At 50.5% G+C, this 19,941-nt stretch overlaps 1 protein-coding gene across 2 annotated transcripts in view; it reads right to left on the reverse strand.

The window, feature by feature from the left end:
* Nucleotides 1–19,941, reverse strand: part of IRAG1 (inositol 1,4,5-triphosphate receptor associated 1) — a 119,571-nt gene that overhangs the window by 70,375 nt on the left and 29,255 nt on the right. The window contains exon 2 of one of the 2 annotated variants that reach the window (XM_060018489.1): nucleotides 7,559–7,716. In XM_060018489.1, coding sequence (XP_059874472.1) covers nucleotides 7,559–7,627 — 69 coding nt within the window. In that variant the 5' untranslated portion in view covers nucleotides 7,628–7,716. Of the gene's footprint in view, nucleotides 1–7,558; nucleotides 7,757–19,941 lie in introns of those variants that run through there. The other variant, XM_060018488.1, reaches the window with a different exon arrangement.

The following is a 19,941-nucleotide window of genomic DNA, read 5'->3' on the forward strand; positions in this document are numbered from 1 at the left end:
GATGTTTATTTCGCTCATAAATTCCCAGGAATGCACAACAGTTTCCTAACTGCCTGGGTGCAGGGATAAATATAGGCCAGTGGTACAGACGGGAATATGAGCTTCCTTTCCCCAATGTCATGTGACTAGGCCTGGCTCGGAAGCTCTGGGCAACAGACCAGGCCCAGTCCAGGCAGGAGTGGGGAGTTTAGCTCCTGCGCTTGGATGCTGGCAGACAGCCTGGAAGAGGACTGTGCAGGAAGGCAGTGTGGGGTGGTGAAGTCGGGAGGTCCACACTGGAGTCTCACCTGGGTGACCTCAGGCAAGTCACTTAACTTCTCTGAGTTTCAAGTTCTCAAACATTATGTGGAGCTAATAATCCCCCTTTTCCAGGCTAGTTTTAAGGGTGAAAATGACAGTGAGGATGGTGACAGAGGGTGGGCACTGTTGCAGCTGTATCCCCAGGTCCCTCTCTCACAGCCTGGAGGGCAAACAGGGACTGCCTCTGGATAGGGGGCCCTGGCCGCAAAGAGGACTTAGCACTCTCGTGACAGGATAAAAGGACTCTCTGCGGACTTGTGAAACAAATGATTATTCCAACAGCGAGTGCTAAGAGCACGGGAGAGAGCAGAAGTGCCTCTGCTGAGCTCGGCTGGACCTGGGGCTCCTCCCTGCCAAGTGCTGAGGACCAGATCCCGGTTTCCTGAAGGCTCCCAGCGCCCACTGTGTGGATCCCCCCATGCGCCCATGGCCTGCCCTGCCTCTGTGGACCCTCTTTCCTGCCATTGTCCAGTCTCTTCCTAGCAGTCAGGGGTCAACACCCTCCCCCCGAGATTATCCTGCCTTCTTCATCACTGTTTTTACTCTCGTGTCACAGACTTCAGGAGTGTAACAGTGCTCACAGTGTCTATTATAGCCTTACTCTGTGGGGTAGGGGGGTATCACTCAGCCAGCCAGCCATTCATCCATCATCTTCTATCCTCTCGTCCTCCCTCCTGTCCATCTCCTCCTCCTTTAATTCTAGGCATTTAATCATCCATACAGCCAGTTATCCACACAACCATCCATCCATCCATCCCTCCCTCCCTCCCTCCCTCCCTCCATCCATCTCTCCCTCCCTTGCTAAGCTCCTACCACACACTAGAGCTTATGCTGAGGGTTGGAGACACACACATAGCCCCTGACCCTAAGTAGCTGGCATGCAATCTGACAGGGAACTCAGAGAGACAAAAAATGACAAGCTACTCCATTGCTCACGATAGGAACCAAGGACAAATAATTGTAATGTACATTCCTGACCATCTGTAATAACAACCAACATTTCCAAAGCACTTTCTGCTCTGTCCTAGGCACTTCTACAGCTACTATCTCATAGCTCTTACTCTCTGACCAGAACCACTAGAAGCCATCCTGGTGGAACAGTCCTCTTGACCCTTTCCAAGCTTCTTTTCCATAGAGGATGGGACATCAAGCGCCTGCCTCCCATACCTGGGGCTTCTGGTGCCCAGGACACTGGTTTTACTGCTGGGTGGAGCCAGGGAAGGAGACAAAGGTGGCGGGAACAGCTCAGCAGAAATGGGTTTGGATCTCCACTCAACCACGACACAACCATATGACCTTCGACAATTATACAACCTCCCAAAGACTCAGTTTCTTCTTCTATAAAATAGAGATAATAATAATATCTACCTTGGGAGTTGAGACCACATAGCAGGTGCCCAATAGATGTCTCCAATATTTTGTACATCAGACTCTAATGCTTTACTGATAATTTACTTGAAGATATTTCATTGAAGATCTGAATGGAGGCTGTTTTTGCAAAGGGTGGGATGAGATAAGTATGAATTCAAAATCCTCAAGTGGAGTATTCAAGGTACTGCCCAGTTTCTAGGGATTAGAGTGTACTTCCTTGCCTCAGTTTTCTACCTGGAAAATGGGATAATAATCATACCAACCTCTTAGTGTTGTTGTATGTAAAGTGCTGAGAGCAGTGCCTGTCACATAGGAAGCACGGTATGAGGGCTCTCACTGAGTTAGTCGGGAGGGTGCAGGCTTTTACTGTAACACAGGGGTGTGAAGCCCAGGCCATTTCCACTCTGCCACATAGCTTATATCTCATGTTCCTATGGAATGGAAGCATTTGTTGCACCTTCCGGAACTCCCTGGTTGCTTGGGGAACACTGCTTGGAACGCTTCTTAAAGGACAGCCGTGCAGGATGATGGTGGTAAGACTGAATGGGTCTCTTACTACGCTAAGCAGTAAGAGAGTTCCAGGTTTGTTATGGTGGCAGCTACCATGCTCTCCAGTTCTGGGCCAAAACAAGGGGAGACCCCACAGCTTCGTGGTCAGAGCTTCTAAGAGCTCCACAAACGGATCCCTTCCTTTTAGGGCCGCATGCAGAGGGCTGCTTCTCCAAAAAACACTCCAACCTCATTTTTAGTTAACTAACATTTAGGGATAGGGGTTGGGTTGAGAGTAGGGATGCCACTGGTTAGTTGAGCGCTGCAGTGATCTTGTCAACCAGACGCTGCTGTATATGAGGGTTAAGCATCAATTTCTGTCTAGAGGATCTGAAAGTGCAGTACCAAGTAGGTGCTCAGGGAGGCCTGGGGTGAGAGTAACAGGTGTTTGTGGCCTGAAGCAGGAACAGCACAGTGGCCTGGGTTTCTAGGGGTCAGTACCCATCCAACTGGGCTGTTTCATCATCCGACTGAAGGAGAATGAGGAAGGGGGTTGCACACGATGGGGCCGGGGCAGCTTGGGTTTTGGGCAAGACGTGTGACATGGAGCTTCGTCCCCTGGCTGCACAGGCTCACACACCTGAGAGGATGGTAGGCAGAAGGCATTTGGTGAGACCCAGGGCCACAAGCTGTGGTGCTTCGGGGTTTATGTGGTGGTGAGTTCTGCAGGGCCCAGGTTGGCCCTCTCAGACAAGTGGTTTTGGGAGCAGAGGACAGTATTCTCTTGGTCCAGGCACCTCTCACAGAGGCCCCAGAGCAGGGCAGAGACTAAGAGTGTGGGCTCTGGGGCCAGGCTGCTTGGGTTCAAATCCTGGGCCTGTCACTTACGAGCTGTATGACATTGGAGGAAGGTACTTAACTTCTCTGTGCGTCAGTCTCCTCAGCTATGAAATGGGGCTGATGATACCTACCTCATAAGGTGGCTTGGAAGTTAAATGAGTTAATAGTGTAGTACCTGTTGGCACGAGGTTAGCTATTATTAGTGGTTTTGCGGATAATGGAGAACAGGGTGAGGGGATGGTCAGGGAGTGGTGGTCAGAGGGATGCTGGAGCAGATGATGTGAAGGATGTGAGGTCAGCTTATGAGCTAGCACTGACCTGTCCCTGGGGGCTTCCTGAAACCCTTGGAGGAGGATGGGGGGTTTTCCAGGTGGAAGTGAGAGCCAGTGAAAATTGGGCTCTTATAGCTAATAAGAACTTCCCCACACCTTCAGGTTTGTAAGGCCCCTCTGAGGAGGCCATGTGGTCCCAGTGAGTGGAGTTTCTGATATGGCTGCTGGCCACAGGCCTGGAAACAGTTGGTGTCCTGGTCACACTGTCCCTGGGGCCTGGGGCCAAGTTTGGTGCCCCACGGTGAGGCAGAGGCAGGCTGGTATGTGTGCAGGGGAGGGGTGGGAGGACGCTCTGAAGGCTGTCATGGCAGCAAAGTCTGGAGGAACCAGAGGCAGAGAGGCTCTGGGAAGATGCAAAAACTGCCGTCCTGCATCTGTGGGTCTTCACCCCACGACAGGCCATTGTGAGGGCAGAACTGAGGGAGAGTCAGGCTCCAGCTGGACCAGGAAACAGAGCTGCCAACCACAGTATAGACCCACCCCAGGGGACTCTGGTTCAGCCGGTCTAGGTGGGCAGAGGAATCTGGGGTTAACAAGCTCCCAGGTGACTTACACTATGCAGAATTTTGCCTGCCTTTGGAGGAAGGGACTTCCTGTGACCCTTTCTAGCTCTGATGGCCTGTCATTCTGGGGTCCCCTAAGGTCCTAGGCTTCTGTCCTGACAGCTTCTATTCCTGCAAGAACCTCTTGGCTACAAGCTCATCCCGTTAAGCTCCTCCCTATTCAAGGGCCAACCCAGGAAACACTGCTCAGGATGCAGTCTCACACAGTGCATTGTCAGGAGGCTTTATTTCTTTGTGGGTTTTGATTACAGCTTCTGATTAGGGTCCTAAAGGGTCTGCCTTTCTGTCTGCGTCTGTCTGTGTGAGTCTGTGTGTGTGTGAAAGTGTGTTTAGCATCCATGTGTTTGTGCGTGTGTGTGTATGCAAGTGTACGTGCAGAAAGAAAAACAGGATCTAGGCCTACAGCTTTTGTGTTTTTGTGTGAGAAGGCCTCAGCTAGTGCTCATGTCAGTGATGGGAAATGAGGGCTGGGGCTTGAGGAACCAGAAGTAGGGCTGGACCCCGGGGAGCCGTAAAGTCAGAAGGATGCTCTGTTCTTTGCCTGCTTCACAGAGTGGGAATTCACACAGTACTGGGAGTTCCAGCCAGCCCTCCTGGCCAACCCTGCTTCTATGGCCTCTGCTGCTCCCAGGGACTCAGGCTTCAGCCCTCGGAGGCTCTGGCCCAACTCACAAGGCCTGACCCTCCCCTGAGGCTGTGGCTGCCCGAGAAGCCCAATGTGGGTCATCTGATAGGTGCAGTAGAGGGAGATCCCCTTCACTGATGATGCCCGTGGGCTTCTGGAGAACTCAGGGGGGCCCAGTGCCTGTCAGTCGGGGCAGAGAATAAAATAATACTGAATCTGATGTGGCCTTCAGTCTGGGGTCTAACCTGCCCCAGCTCCATGGTCCCTCAGGCCAAAGAAGGTCCTCAAGGGTTGGGCTGAACAGACAAGAGTCCAGGAGGCAGCCACTAACACCTGCCTGGGGAAGAGATGAGGAACCAGAGGCACAGTAAAGTTAACAGACTCAGCATCACGTCTCTTGACCAGGATGTGGAGGAGCTGTGACTTGAGCCCAGCGTGGTCTCACTCCAGAGTCCACATTCTTAAATCCTGTGCTAATGGCCCTCCCTCATAGGATCTGGGCATCCTGGCTCCAGCTCACCTGAGTTCCTCGTGGGCCCTTCTCCCGCTGGATGTTGGCAATGCAGAGGCTATTGGGACCTGCAAACAGTCTCTTTATTATCTTGTCTCCCTTGAGCATTTGAAGGACCTTCAGAGACCATGAGGGCCCATGGTCTATAGTATAGAAGTCTGGTCCTGGTTCAAGGTCACAGGGAAAGTGAGCTTGTGGGGGCCCAGAATCTGGAGTTTCTGCTGCTCAGCTAGGGGTCTCTAACCCTCAGCTGTGTGGTGAGCTCATGGGGCCCTCCCCCTGCTTGGCCAGCCCTAGAAACTCACCCTCACCTCTGACCCAGTGAAGCTACACCTACATGTGGTTTGAAGCCATGATGGTCAGAAAGGCCAGCGGGCTTTTGTGCTGTCTCGTTTTGTGTTTCTTGAGGAGAAGGTTTGAAGTGTCTTTTTTTTTTTTTTTTTGCAGTACGTGGGCCTCTCACTGTTGTGGCCTCTCCCGTTGTGGAGCACAGGCTCTGGACGTGCAGGCTCAGCAGCCATGGCTCACGGGCCTAGCCGCTCTGCAGCATGTGGGATCTTCCCGGACCGGGGCACGAACCCATGTCCCCTGCATCGGCAGGCGGACCCCCAACCACTGCGCCACCAGGGAAGCCCCTGAAGTGTCTTTTAATTAGAGAGGTTTGGAACCAAAAGGAGCTGAACTCATTGTAAAAGGATCTCTTCACTGAGGGTGGAGTTCCATCTTTGCCCATCTTTCATTTATTTATTTTTTAGGAACACTTATATTCTTGGGGAGCAGGCCATGGCAGCTGTTTGGGGGAGTTGCCCAGGATTCGGGAGCTGGATTTTGCATCAGAGTCCGGCTTAAGGGCACCATCGTTGTGAGTAAAGTGGAAGGGGTCAGGGATGACCACAGCAAGAAGTGGTCCAGGGCTGGGAGGTGGGGATGCTAAGGGGACAGAACCTGGGAAAGTTGTGACCTGAGGATAGGGAGCCGTGACGTTTGAATCCGGATCTATTTTACTCTGTGTTGTCCTTCCCTTCTTTAAACTCCAAGCTTTCAGTAGACTAGAAAATTTTTTTGTTGGTTAAACCTTACAGTCCACTGTTGGCAACTCTTTGGGGGAACGGTCCACACGTGGTAAGGAACAGCAGCTGCAGGAAGGGGGCAATAGCAGAGCACACAGTTCGGGGAAGACTAGATGTCACCCGTGGAGGAGCAGAGGAACAGCTCAGAGCCACTGAAAGCAACTGGCAAGCAGCACCTACCGTAGCCCAGGACATTTCTGGGAGCGGGGCTCAATAAAGACCTGAGCTGGTGCCTGCAGCCAAAGGCATGGGGGCTTGGCTCGCTGTCGTTTCGAAATTCAAGGGCTCTCCAAGGCTGCCAAGTTCTGCAACATCTCAATCCCATGAGCTCGGGATGTGGGGATACAAGAGGCCATTCTTTTCTAAGCGTTTATTATCTTAGTTCCCACAGTTATGATGTGTAAAGAAAACAAATGTCATCATAACATGAAACTATTCACTAAGAATCTGCCCACTTGTCAAATTAATGCTCACTCGTACAAGCTTCCCTCACTTAACAAGTGTCTATCCCTCTGGCTCAGGGCAGTTTGGAGAAGTGTCAGATACAACAGGATGATATAAGTTCAGTGCAAACCAACTGCAAAGTTCACGAAGTTCACAAAACCATGTCTGAGAACTTCACGTACAAGGTCTTAGACCAATGAGCAGCAGATGTAGCCGGACCAGTTAAGGAATGGAGTCAGAATTGTGAGGATGATGGCAAGATGGGTTCTTCATGAGGGAATGATTTGAATATTGAAGGATTGAAAGAGGTCCTTAGGAAAATGAATGAACCCTTTAAATATTAAACAAACAGAATCTCTTAATGAAGGTGCTATAAAGTAAAATGTGAAGGTTGTGATAACACATGAAAAGCTAATTTTGTTGGCATAAAAAATATACCAATACCAAAGTCAACGCACTTGATTAAGATTCTTTGTTCATTCTAAAAATTAGTGTATAAGCTATATTTTGTAATATGTACAGCTAAAAATAACTTGTCTTCACCATTTCATTTGTACAATACAACCTCAATGAGCCCCTTTAATTCACTTTCATCATTTCCTTTTTTATAATAAAATCTCACTGAAACCCTTTTTCACTATTTACTGAGGAATTTTGACCTTCATTTCAAGTGGATTCACTTTAAGTGACCTGGTGCTTGTGCCCACGACCCTGATACATGAGGCCTTCCATGCTGACGGTCCTCCTCCGAGCCTCTCTCCATCCTAGGAGGGTGGTGTGACTTCCCAGGGGGCCTCAGTCAGACACAGCCTACAAGGTAGCACCCTCAGGATGTGTGGGGACCTTGGTCAATTCAAACGACCTTTGGGTATGTATTCCGCGGCGTGGAAGCCGCACACCTTCCCCAGGCCCACTGCAGCCTGCACAGGCTGTCAGCAAACCATGTGGCCTCAGCCCAGGGCGCTTGGCGTGGCCCGGGCCGGGCGGGCTGCAGGCAGGGGGGAGGCACTTACTTGGCCGGCCGGGCTCTGGGCTGCCTGCGGCTCTCCAGGGGGCTCCTCGTCCTCGGGAATGTGGGGCATGGCAGCCTCCTGGTGGGAGTGGCTGCGCGTGCCCGGAACCTCCGCTGCGTCAGCCCCAAAGATGCTCCAGGAGGCCTGGGCTCCACAGGCTGAGGAGACGCCAAAAGGACAAGTCAAATCCACTCCCATCCCTGACCCATGCTGGGTCCCGTTTCCAGGTGCCACAAGCCGCGGAGAGAGCCTGCTTGAGTTTGCATCAACAAGGGCTAAAGTAGGCGAGCAGAGGGCGTTTGGAATTGCATTTCCTCCTGCTCCCTGGCTCTGTTTACAAAGTCAGAGGTGACCCAGAGATTTTGCATCTAATTTGGGCCATACAGTAAACACAGCGATCCCAGAAGGGAGAAGAGTGCTTCGAACTCCTCAAAGCCATAGCCGATGGAGGACACTCCATTGGGAGCCAGACTTGGATTTGTCAAACATGTGTTGAGCAGCTACTGGGTGCCAGGCACCATCCTAGGAGCATTACCGACATCACCTAAATTAATCCTCACGATGACCTCTGATGCAGGCATTACTATTCACATTTTATAGATGAGAGAACTGCTTCAGAGAGTAGAAGTCACTTGCCCAAATCATACAAAGAACGAAGCATTTGAATCCAGATCTTCCTGATTTGGAGGCCACTATACCACACAGCCTTGCTTGGCCAGGTGGGGCAGGAGGAAAGGATGGTGTCTCCCAACTTCCTGCCCCATGGCTCACCTCATGCCCTTCAGCAGCTCTTCTAACCCTCAGTACAGGGCTCTCTCACTTGAGGACAGCTCTCATTGGACCTGTCAGGCCTGCTAAAGTCATCAGTCTGGAGGCTCAGCCAGGGTGAGTCTCCTGTGCCTTGTGCAGTGCTTGCCCTCAGCAACCTTGGGTTGCTTCCCCAAAGCTACACTTAACCCTCCCCATGGGGTAAGGCCTGGCCGGGGTTGACTCCAGTCAGCATAATCTCATCCATCTTGCCTCAGTGACTGGCTCAGGGATAGACAATGGGTCCAGCCTAAGCCAATGAGCATGTGGCAATGCTCTGGGACCCAGATGCTTTCTCTTGCTCCAGGTGGTGGAGTGTGCAGATGTGAGACCTGGTGCTGCAGACGCCATTTTCCTTCCACGAGGAAGGTCAGACTGAGGAGAAATCTGACACACCCAGAGGAGAGCAGACCCAGGAGATCTGCAGAGAAACGGAGCTGGAGCCCTGATCAAAGCTCACCTGCAGCTGAAACTCTTTTTGAACTAGCCAGTTACAGAAACAATTAAGTCTCTTAGTGTTTAAGTCAGTTTGAACTGGGTTTACTTGTAACTACTAACTTGTAACTACTTGTACTAACTTGTAACTACTAACGACTGTTACTTGTAAGTACTAACTGCGCTTTCACACTTTCATGTTTCTTGCCAGTCAAGAGGTGTAGGACCAAAATCTCTCCAATAAACCTGAGCCAATGGGTCTGGCTCCTCTGCTTCCTCTCCGAAAAGGGGGCCAGTCATGTCAGGTCTCCATCTGGAGAGGCAGGAGAGCAGAAATAGTAGATAGAGCACAGGCTTTGGAACCAGATACCTAGATCTGAGTCTTCACTCTGCCACTCACTGGCTGTGTAGCCTTGAACCTTTGCTTCACCTCTGAGCCTTGGTTTTCTCGTCAGGGGAACAGAGATAAGAATGTCTCCCAGGTGGGACTGTCCCTAGGACGAAAAGAGACAGAGCACCCAGCATGGAGTAGGTGCTCACAGAGGCTACCTGCATGCTGTTCTGCAGCCCAGAAGGTCCAGGGGGCTCTGCCTGGGCTCTTCCCACCCCTAAACTCCTTTAGGTCCCCTGCCCTAGGGGGATGGATGACACCTCCAGGGACCCGAAAAACCAACAACCGGCCTGGTTCTGCAACTTCAGAGGTTCCTTGAAGGAGCTGCTCTGGGAGACAGCAGATGAAAGGCACCAGAGGCAGATGTCGTCCTCAGACCCTGCCCTCGGCTGCAGTCAGGGGGTGCTGGGACACACACAGGGCAAACGAAGGACATTGCCATTTACTGAGTATCCACTATACCCTGGGTCCTATGCAAGATGCTGTCTGCTGGAGGCTGCAGGAAGAGAAGCCAGGAAGCCCTGCCATCGCCCAGGACACCAAGTGTTCTTCCTGTACCACAGAAATGGCTTGCGAAGGCCCTAGAGCCAGAGTGCTGTGGTGCAGCTCAGATGTGGCATCAGTCACAGCTCTGACAGATGCCCCCAGCTAACACACACCTTTTGACTGAGCTCCCTGAGGCAGGCAAGGGGTCTTATTGATCACGGATACCCAGAAGGTTCATCCAGAAATGCTTGTTGACTTGTATTTAAAGAACTGGAGAACTTTAGCCCCGGAGTTTTAGTCATTGTGACCACCATCTTGGCTTTTGTCATTCTCTGCGGTGGACAGGGAGCCCTATCCAGCTCTGAAACAGTTGGGGTGACCCCTGCTGGTCGGCTCAAGAAATCTCATTTCAAGAAGATGATCTGTGAGCAGAGTCATTCATTCCTTCACCACCAACACTCACACCTACTCTACCATAAGGATGATGAAAATGTGGTCTTGGCCCTCAAGGAACATGGAGTCCAATGGTGGGAGGAAGTTGGAAAACAAGATTAAGAGGTAAACACTTTGGAAGTGAGAAGCTGCAGGGTCCCAGGAAAGGGTCCCTAACTCCAGAAATTGGGACGAGTGGAATACAGTTTTAGGGAAGAGTCCACGCTAGAATGGTGTTTAGACTGAATCATGAACACTGAAATGCTGACTGAATTTCTCTGAACAGAATAGCTGGAGGCCTAGTGGAGGAGGTGGGACAGGAAGGTGGGTCATGGCCAAGAGGACAGATTTAACCTGGCTCTTGGGAATGAGAGCTCTGGGGCCAGGGCATGCTGTGCCTCCCAGCTCAGGTTGCTTCTGTATAAGTAAACTCAGCATCGGGTTTGCCCAAAGGTGAGCTCTGGGATTGATTACTATCACCTTGACTTGGATGTCAGCCGCAGTGACAACAGTGGTGCTGGGCAAAGCATATGGTAACAGAGTTTGAGGGTAGCAAAAGAATACCCACAAACCCCAATTCTACCAGAGAAGTGCACTACACATCCAAAGAAAACTCTTAAAATGATGTGTGATGTGTGTGCAGGTCTCCAGGCTGTCTTTTTTTTTTTAATACTGTTTTATTTTATTTTAATTAATTTATTTTATTTATTTACTTTTGGCTGCATTGGGTTTTCGTTGCTGCACGCGGGCTTTCTCCAGTTGCGGCGAGCGGGGACTACTCTTCGTTGTGGTGTGTGTGCTTCTCATTGTGGTGGCTTCTCCTCTTGTGGAGCACGGGCTTTAGATGCACGAGCTTCAGTAGTTGTGGCACGAGGGCTCAATAGTTGTGGCTCGCGGGCTCTAGAGTGCAGGCTCAGTAGTTGTGGCACACGGGCTTAGTTGCTCCACGGCATGTGGGATCTTCCCGGACCAGGGCTCAAACCCATGTCCCTTGCATTGGCAGGTGGATTCTTAACCTCTGCACCACCAGGGAAGTCCATCCAGGCTGTCTTAATAGGAGTATGGTTTCCAAAACAGGGAAGCTGACAGTTCTACTTTTCTTTTATGTCTTAATCTACATGAAGTGTATTGTGCTCTGCATGCTAAGAGGGATTCAGATGATCTGGGGCATGTTCAAAAGAGGGGAAGCAGGGGCTTCCCTGGTGGCGCAGTGGTTGAGAGTCCGCCTGTCGATGCAGGGGACACGGGTTCGTGTCCCAGTCCGGGAAGATCCCACATGCCGTGGAGCGGCTGGGCCCGTGAGCCATAGCCACTGAGCCTGCGTGTCCAGAGCCTGTGCTCCTCAACGGGAGAGGCCACAACAGTGAGAGGCCAGCGTACTGCCAAAAAAAAGGGGAAGCAGGACAAGAATTTGTGTTTAAAGAACTAAAGACCTTTAGCCTGGAAAAGAGAAGGTACAGGAAGAAATAAAACCTCTTTGCAGATATTTGAAAGCCATTCATGTAATTCTATTGTCCCCGAAGGGTAGATGCATGGCCAATGAATGAAAGGTGAGATCAAGGCAAGGGAAAACTTTCTAGTGGTTGGAACCATCGGAAAATGAAATGGGCTACTCTTTAAGGTAATGAGCTCCCCATTCCTGGGAGAGTTTCATCAAAGGCTGGGGCAAGGGTCATAGGATTCCTAACCCACTTCAGGGGCCTTTTCTAACCCTGGGAGTCCCTGAAATCCTGATCTCCTCCTAATCACAAAAAACCACAGATTTGAGGGCCCCATCCCATAGGATTCTAGGACCATGGAATTCCAAAGTCGCATCAGAAATACCTCCACTTCCTTTCCTTCACCTCCTGCTCTTCAAGAAAGACCTTAAGTCAGTCCCTGGGTCAGAAAGCAAAGTAAAACAGAAACGATTTAAGTCAGACAAGCACTAAGAGGTGTCAGCTACTGCAGGATAAAGCAGAGTGGAGGCTGGCTGAGGTCCCACCCTTGACAGGATGGAACCCCAAGCTCCTCAGGGGGAGCCCCAGCAGCCCAATCCTCCCAGGCCATTCCCATGCTGTTCCTGCCCCATCGCTTTCTCTCCCATCCATTATTGTAAACTCGCTGCTTAAAATAGCAAGGTAAAAGCAGAGTCCCTCCCCCAGGGTGACATCTGGGTTCCTCTGGAGCTCGTGGGCACGTGGACCTCGCATCCATCACAGCAAAGTTTAGAATATAGTCTCCAGGAAGTGGTGATCTAGAGCAACGACCCAAAAAAGGAGAAAATATTTAGTGATGTTTGGTCTCTGAGCCGCTCCTTCTTTAACCCATTTTCAGGGCCCTTCTTGCTGCCTCTCCAGCTTGGTCAGCAAAGGGTTAGGTGGGTCATTGCCAAGCGCCATCAGCCCTTTGGACTCTACTCTTTCTGCCCCCAGCCAGTGCTTAACTATACAGCTCGGCCTATTTTACAGGAAGGAAAACTGAGGTGCAGAGAAGTGAAGCAACTTGACTGGTCCAGCTACCTTTGTTCCTGGCACAAATTACCAAAGCCTCTGCTGGAATAACTATCCAATGATTTGTGTCACCGAAAAGGCCAAAAGCCTCTAAACCACATTTAAATATTTTTATCTGCCCCTGGTTATTCAGTAAAGAAAGCAAACTAATATACTTTTATTCCTTTTTATTCATCAGCTATTTCTAGGTCGCCTACTGAATATCGGACACTATGCGAGGTGCATTTCAGATGTTATCTTGTTTATTATTTCCATTTTATATATTAAGGAACTAAGGATCAGAGAGCTGCAACAACTTGCTCAAGACCACACAGCTAATAAGTGGCAGGCCAAGGGTTATAACCCAGGCTAGTTTGATTCAAGGCCCCTCATCTCTCCCCTCTTCTACTCTGTCCCCTCCACCAGGAGTTCTGCTAGTGTGTAGCAGCTGAACGCCACATGGGTTCTCGCCGTCCTGCAGGGGAGAGTTGCAGTGTGCATTCCCAGAGGGGATAAGATAGTGGTGGGGCAGGGGAGAGGAAGCGGCAGGTTGTGAGGCTAGGGGTTTTACAGGGACAAAAGAGCGGGCCCACTGTCAGGGGCTGCATGATCCCCACTATGTAGGGTGGCGAGCGCACCCACTCATCCATCCATCAGTCTGTGGGTCCATGTGTTCAACCACTCAACTTCTTAATCTTCTATTTATACAACTGTTCATTAGTTGTCCATCCTACCTTTCACTCCAGAAAGGCCCACACTTGTTAGTGAGTAGCAGAGACTCTGCCCCTGGGAATAGCTGCTGTAGGACCCTGTGGGCTGTGGGGAGAGGGCAGGAGGGGGCTGTTCTGACAGAGCAGCCATAAAGCACAGGCATGCCCATCCACAACTGGCAGAACACCTCCATCCTGCCCATCTCAGTCATGGGAGGGGGGTGGCTTCCTGTGGGGCTGCCTACGTGCCAGCAGGCACAGGGGCCAACATTAAGAGTCATGATTTCTCAAGGGCCTTTACATCCCCTTTGGTGCTCTCAGCAAGCCTTGAGGTGGATAGTGTAAGTACTATTATTCTTAACATTATGATTAGTCTCATTTTACAGACGAGGAAACAGAGGCTCAAAGACTTGCCCTAAGTCGCATCACCCATGAGTGGCAGTGCTGGAAGTCAACCACAGGTCAGTCTGACTCCCCAGCTCCCTGCAGGGCCAAGTCCACTAGCTCATGGGTGGCATTCTTGGTAAGCAGTGGCCTCTTACAGTGGCCCCTGGGATGCCTCTCCCAGAGCCTTGTGACCAGTCCAGAAGAGACCAAACCCCGCTCTGAAAACACAGTGTCCCAGGAGCACAGCCTGCAAACTGAGTGGCTCTCACGTTCCCTCTGTTAAGCTTTGGGTGTCGGAAGAGCCAGAGGCCCTTCTGGGAAATAATGAGTTAACCTAGACTCCACTGACCTTTCTGGAGTGACTCAGAATTCTCAGAAGGGAGGGTTTTTTTTTTTTGTTCTTCCAGCTTTGAATTTTTGCTTTCATTTTAGCAGCACAAAGAATTTGAAAGAGATTAAGTTGCTATTAATACCACTGGTCTATCTCTAGATGAAGAATTCGATGGAGGGAATTGTTTGGGGTGGCTGCACACACATCCCTCTCAGTCCCTCTGCAAACTCAGAGGATGACAAGGAGGCCACTGGAGAAGGGCCAGTCCTACCCCTGCTCCCATCCGACAAGCCCAGGCAGGGGCAGGGACTTGACCAAAGTCACACCTGTGAGTGAGGAGCAGCCAGAGAAGGTCCCAGAACCCTGCCCCCCATCCCCACTACACATGTCAGCCTTCTGGCTTCTTATTTTGAAAGGTTTGCTTTTAGTAAATAATAAGCTGATGTGTCCATGCTGTGAAAGCAGGCATCCCTTGGCAGTGCCTCTGATCTTGGGTGAGTGAAGATGTTCCCAGCTCCCTGTATCCGCCCCAGGCAGCACTGGATACACCTGGAAAATCTCCCTGGGCATCAGAGATCAGCTCAAAGTGCTAAGAGGTGCCTCTGTGGGTTCCTAGACCTGGCCAACTGCGGAGCTGAGTCCTGTACCCCAAGTGAGTCCAAGTTGGGGTCTCCCTCACAATAGCCCTATGTTGCTTCCTAACCTTGAGATGCTGTGAGAGGGCTCTGGACCTTGGCAGACTGGGTTCTAATTCTCCCTCTGCCTCTTTCTTGCTGGATTAGTCTCCTCTTGGCCTCAGTTTCCTCATCTGTAAAATGGAGGCATACATACATAAAATGTATGTACATGCATTTTAAAGTTGTTGTAAGGATTAAATTAGGAAATACACGCAGGGTGTTGCACAGACTATACCCTCAATGAGTTCCTTTCCTATTCTCTGAATCGGGCAGCTGAGTTCTCTGAGCCACAGCATCACCAAAACGCAACCAAGGCCCAGAGAGTTTGGTGTTCATCCTGGGTGGCAGAGTTCTTGGCTTTGTTTCTGGCAATTTAAGGAGGCAGAGTCCTGGCTTGGCCAGGGCTTCTCCTCTGTACTGACAATCAGATAAAAAACCATCAGACATGATTGGAATTAAACCCACCAGGGGCCATTCACTCTGCTGTCGGGCAACCAGTGGCTGCAGTGGTGGGTTTACAGAAACAGCATGCAGTACTGTGGTCAGCCCCACGTCTGCACTGTGGTCATCCAAGCTCTGTGCAGTGGTCAGTCCTGGGTCTAAGCTCAGTTCTATGATGTGGCCTGTCCCAGATCTGTGCTGTGGTCAGTCCTGAGTCTATCTGCCACCCCTGTGCTGACTCCCAAAGCACAGAGGCTGCCATTCTGCAAGGGAGAGATGAGACCTAGCTTGAGACCTGTGCAAGTGCTCAGGCTGCACAGGATAAATGGGAGAATGGATGACTGAAGGGGGCACAGTCCTCGGCATGTCAGTGGGAGCCCCAAGTTTCCATCCTGAAAGCAGATTTGGATTGAAAGGAGGAGTGGGGAGCAAGGGTGGGGTGTAGAAGGGTAGAAGGAAGGGGCCTTGGGGGCAACAGAGAGGGGAGGATGAGGGACCGGAAGGGACCCCCTCAATGACCTCTCCCCATCACCACAACCCTTCTGGTCCAGGGGCTGGGAGTACAGGGGCTGCGGCCCAGCGGTGCTTCGGCAAGGAGTCCCTGAGCACTCCCGACACTCTGGCCTGGAGTCTGCACACTCTGGCCACGCTCTCCAGTCCCAAGGGTCTCTCACGGGCTCTTTTGGCTGGGGGTGCCTTCCTCCCCTGATTCAGAACCCATTCTAGCCCTGAGGGTGAGCCAGCATCTGCTGAGACCTCTGCCAGGGCCATACGCAAGAGGGGAGGCCGGGTGAGCCCTCAGAGGAAGAGCACAGGAGTGTGCACGATGCTCAGCTGCTGGGGGACGTGCAGGGGCTACCCAAGTAGGTGGCATGTCTGGAATCCTAACAGACTCCTTGCTTCCCCTCGCATCTCCTTTCCCCCACTGCCCTTCCCCTCGGGCAAACAGGGAGGCCATTCTGTGCTCACTGCCCAGGAGGGGGGCTGGGGGCAGTTGTAGCAGCAGGAGATAGAGGAAAGGGAGTCTATCTCTGCCTTATATATCACAAAGAACTAGCCCTTAGGGAAACAGGAAGGGCTCAGTGCACAGAAAAAAGGATTTGGGCAAAAACATCCTAAGTAACGGTAAATCTCCCCCCAACCCAAGACTAGTAAAGATTATGGGACAAAGGAAAGACAGGAAAAGTGGAGAGGGTAGACTCTGGTGAGTCCCTGAGAACGGGGCCTGTGCCCTGCTTCCCTGGGGAAGTGGGAAAAGATCCCCAAATCTGAGAGCAGAGAGGTCTTGGGCCCCATTTCCCAGACAGAACCCAGAGGAGAAGACCCCAGAGAGAGGAAATGGCTATTTGATATGACTTGATAGATGAGGCCTTTAGCCATCCTCACAGCGGGTAGGGTGGGGAGCACAGGGCGGAGAACACAATCATTTCTGTGCACCTAGGAGCAGACAGTTGCTAGACCTGAAGGTGCCTTGAAAAGGCAGGTTCAGAAGTTACCTACTAAGCAAGGACTGACAGAAACAGGAGGATCACCTTGTCAAATGATGGGCGCCCTCCTTCACCCCAACTCTCTGGCACTCAGGAAGCCCCTTGGACCTTAGATGCCACTCTGGAAGAAGGGGAGGGTTGGAGAAACCCTGAAATGCCTGGGATCCATGTTCCACACCCCCTGAAAAGTGGTCAAGTCACAGCGAGAGCTCTATCCACCCCCAGCCCCGGCCTCAGCCAGGACAGGAAGTAAGCCAGAACATCTCCCCAGCTTTCCTCTCCAGCTTGTTCACTTTAGCAATTCTTTTTTTAAAAACTAAGTCCACTTGAAAAAAATTTTTTTTCTTCTTGGAAATATGTGCAATTGCTTAATCGGAGGCAGTTCAAAGGCATAGGGAACAGCAGAAAAGTATCTGAGCCCCCCTTTGAGCTCCCAGGAGAAATAAATCTCTCCCAGTTCTCTTTGTTCCAGGCCACCCAGCAGCCTCTTCCCTGAGTCACTCACTCCAGAGTGACATGAGTCATTGTCCTGGGGTTAAGGACCACATGGTATTCCCGGGTCTGCAAAACTGGTCAGGGCACCAAGGGGCCATCAGCAGGGCTTGATGCTGCCTCTAATCAATGGAGGGCCAGAAGCTGCCTCCTAGATTCTGGGCCTGGTCCTACCTTCCCCAGGTGTGTGGCCTCAGTGAGTCACTGAGCCTGTCTTGGGAAGGAGGTGGATTTTTAGGCCCTTCCTTCTTGTACTTTGTGGGAACTTCTCCAGTGGTATGCTGGTGCCTGACTGTGTACCTCTTCCTAACTCCACATTTAGTGATGTTGAGTTAGTAACTTAAAATTGGTCGTGATGGGAATATTTATATTGCAGGAGTCAGCAAATGCTATATATCAAAGTCTTTTTTTCCCAGAGAGCTGGCTGTTGAACATTTACCAGCACACTACTGAGCCCTTCAGGCAGCTCTTCCCATGTGCACTATGGTCCCCTCACACTCACCATGTCCCAAACAGAACCCATCATTTCTTCCTGCCCCCAGCCCTACTCTCCCACAAGCCCACTCCTGTGTACTAGTGAATGCACTCAAGCTAAAAACCCAGCAGTCATCACTCCCCACATTCAGTTCACTTCTGGGTCTTGTCAATCCTAGTTCAGGTGTCTTTGATCACTTCGCTTTTTCTCATAGCCACCATCCCAGCCATGGCTCTGTGTGACCTGGGTCACTACAACAGTCTCACTGGTCTCCTTACCTGTGGTCTGGTCCCTTCCAACCACCATCCACAAGATGCCAGAGCAGTCTCTCTAAAACATAAATTGGATCACCCTTCCCTTTTTTATAATCTTTGAGATTATAAGAAATCCTCACTTAGAACTGGTCTCTTTTCCCATGTAACCAGTTCTAAGTCAAGATTCCAGCCCCTCTCCCTGGCCTCATCTCTTATTTCAGCCATCATACACCTTATGGTCCAGCCACGATGAACCAATAGCCAACCTTCAAACATGCCCTGCTTCTTTATAACTTTTGCATGATCCTCTTCCTTATGCCTGGGATGCCTTCCATCCCCTTTCTATACCTGATGAACTCCTATTCATCTAATTCAAATATTCTTTCCTTCATTCACCCTAGAAAAAATTTCTCCCTTCCTGTATTAGTTTCCTATGGCTGCTGTGACAAATTACCACAAACTTGGTCTCTGAAAACAACACAGATTTATTATCTTACTGTTCTGGGGGTCAGAAGTCCAAAATCAGTCTCAGTGAGCTAAAATCAGTATCAGCAGGCTGTGTTCCTTCTGCAGGGTCTAGGGGAGAATCCATCTCCTTACTTTTCCAGTTTCTAGAGGCTGCCTACATTCCTTGGCTGGTGGCCCTTTCTCCATCTTCAAAGCCAGCAGTGTAGCATCTTTTCTCTTCTCTGACCTCTGCTTCCATCCTCACATTTCCTTTTTGTCTGACTTTGTCATGCCTCCTTCTCATAAGGACCCTTGGAATTACACTGGGCCCACACAGCTAATGCAGGATGATCTCCAAATCTAAGGAACCTTAATCTAATCATATCTGCAAAGGTCCTTTTTCCATTTAAGGTAACAGGTTCCAGGGATTAGGACACAGACTTCTTGGTGGGGAGCAGGGGAGAATTATTCAGTTTACCACACTTCTCTATTCTCCCAGAGCAATTTGCACAGGTCCCATCTCAGCTAGAATTTGAGCACCTCAACAGCAGGGACTATACCTTATTCACATTTTTATGACTGTTTTAAATATTGAATAAATATTCATATTTTTATGACCCACATCCAGTACAGGGTGAAACACATAATGGCCACTCACTAGATGTTGGCTGAATTAATTAATGAATGAAACCATATCACTAATAAACAGATTAAGAAGGCTTTGCTTTAATTGGCAACTAGCTTCTGTAAAAATAGGATTCATGTAAAGGCGACAAATTCAGATCCTTCAGGGGCCAGGCAGGTGAGATGAAGGACAGTCATTATGGGGTGTGGCTGACCACAGAGCACAGGTACCATCTAACCGGGGCAGTTACTATTCAACGGGGGGGGGGGGGGGGGTCATGAAAAAAATACCCATCTTTGTTGGCTAGATCTCCCAATTTTTCAAGAAAAGCCCAAATCCCAGATGTTTAAATATGGAATCTCCCAATTTATAAATGCTAAATGTAATTCAAAAAGTTAGAGAAACACCATGCGGGCCAGACAAAAACATCCCTGGTCAAGATTCGGTCTGCAGCTACCAACTGCCACCTCTGGTTTATACCGTGAGAAAATGTTCTCCTGGGCTTTTCCTGCTCATTAATCTAACCCAAATCAAGGCCAACAAGCAGTGCCAGCTATGAGCACTATCTGAGAAGGCCAGTCAGCTAAGCAGAGACTGGCCCTCTCTACAGACTGATGAGGCCCCCTCCCACGGGCTCTCTGGGTGATGTGTGATTCTACAGGCCTCTCCTTGCTGTCCAGGCCCTGGAGCTGCTGCCTGAGGAGACGGGTCTTTGCCTGGCCTCAGACCTTTGTGGGAGCCAAGCCCTGCTCCATGCAGAAACATCTCCCCAGTCCAGTGGCCCTGCCCCTGGCAATGATATCAAACCAAACCCAGCCCAGAATTGGCAGCAAGCATGAGACGTGGTACAAGGAGAAAAGCAGGGATTTGGGAGGGAAACAGACCAGGTCCCATCACAGCTCTGGCACTTACAGCTCAGTGGCCCTTGACAAAGCAGTGAACTTCTATGGGACCAGTCTGCTGTTTGTAAGAGGGGGTTAAGCTACTTCTCTCAAAGTGTTGCTATGAGATTTAAATAAAATAGGCATGGAAAGT

The sequence above is a fragment of the Delphinus delphis genome, chromosome 8, assembly GCF_949987515.2.
Source record: "Delphinus delphis chromosome 8, mDelDel1.2, whole genome shotgun sequence".
Classification (NCBI taxonomy): Eukaryota; Metazoa; Chordata; class Mammalia; order Artiodactyla; family Delphinidae; genus Delphinus; species Delphinus delphis.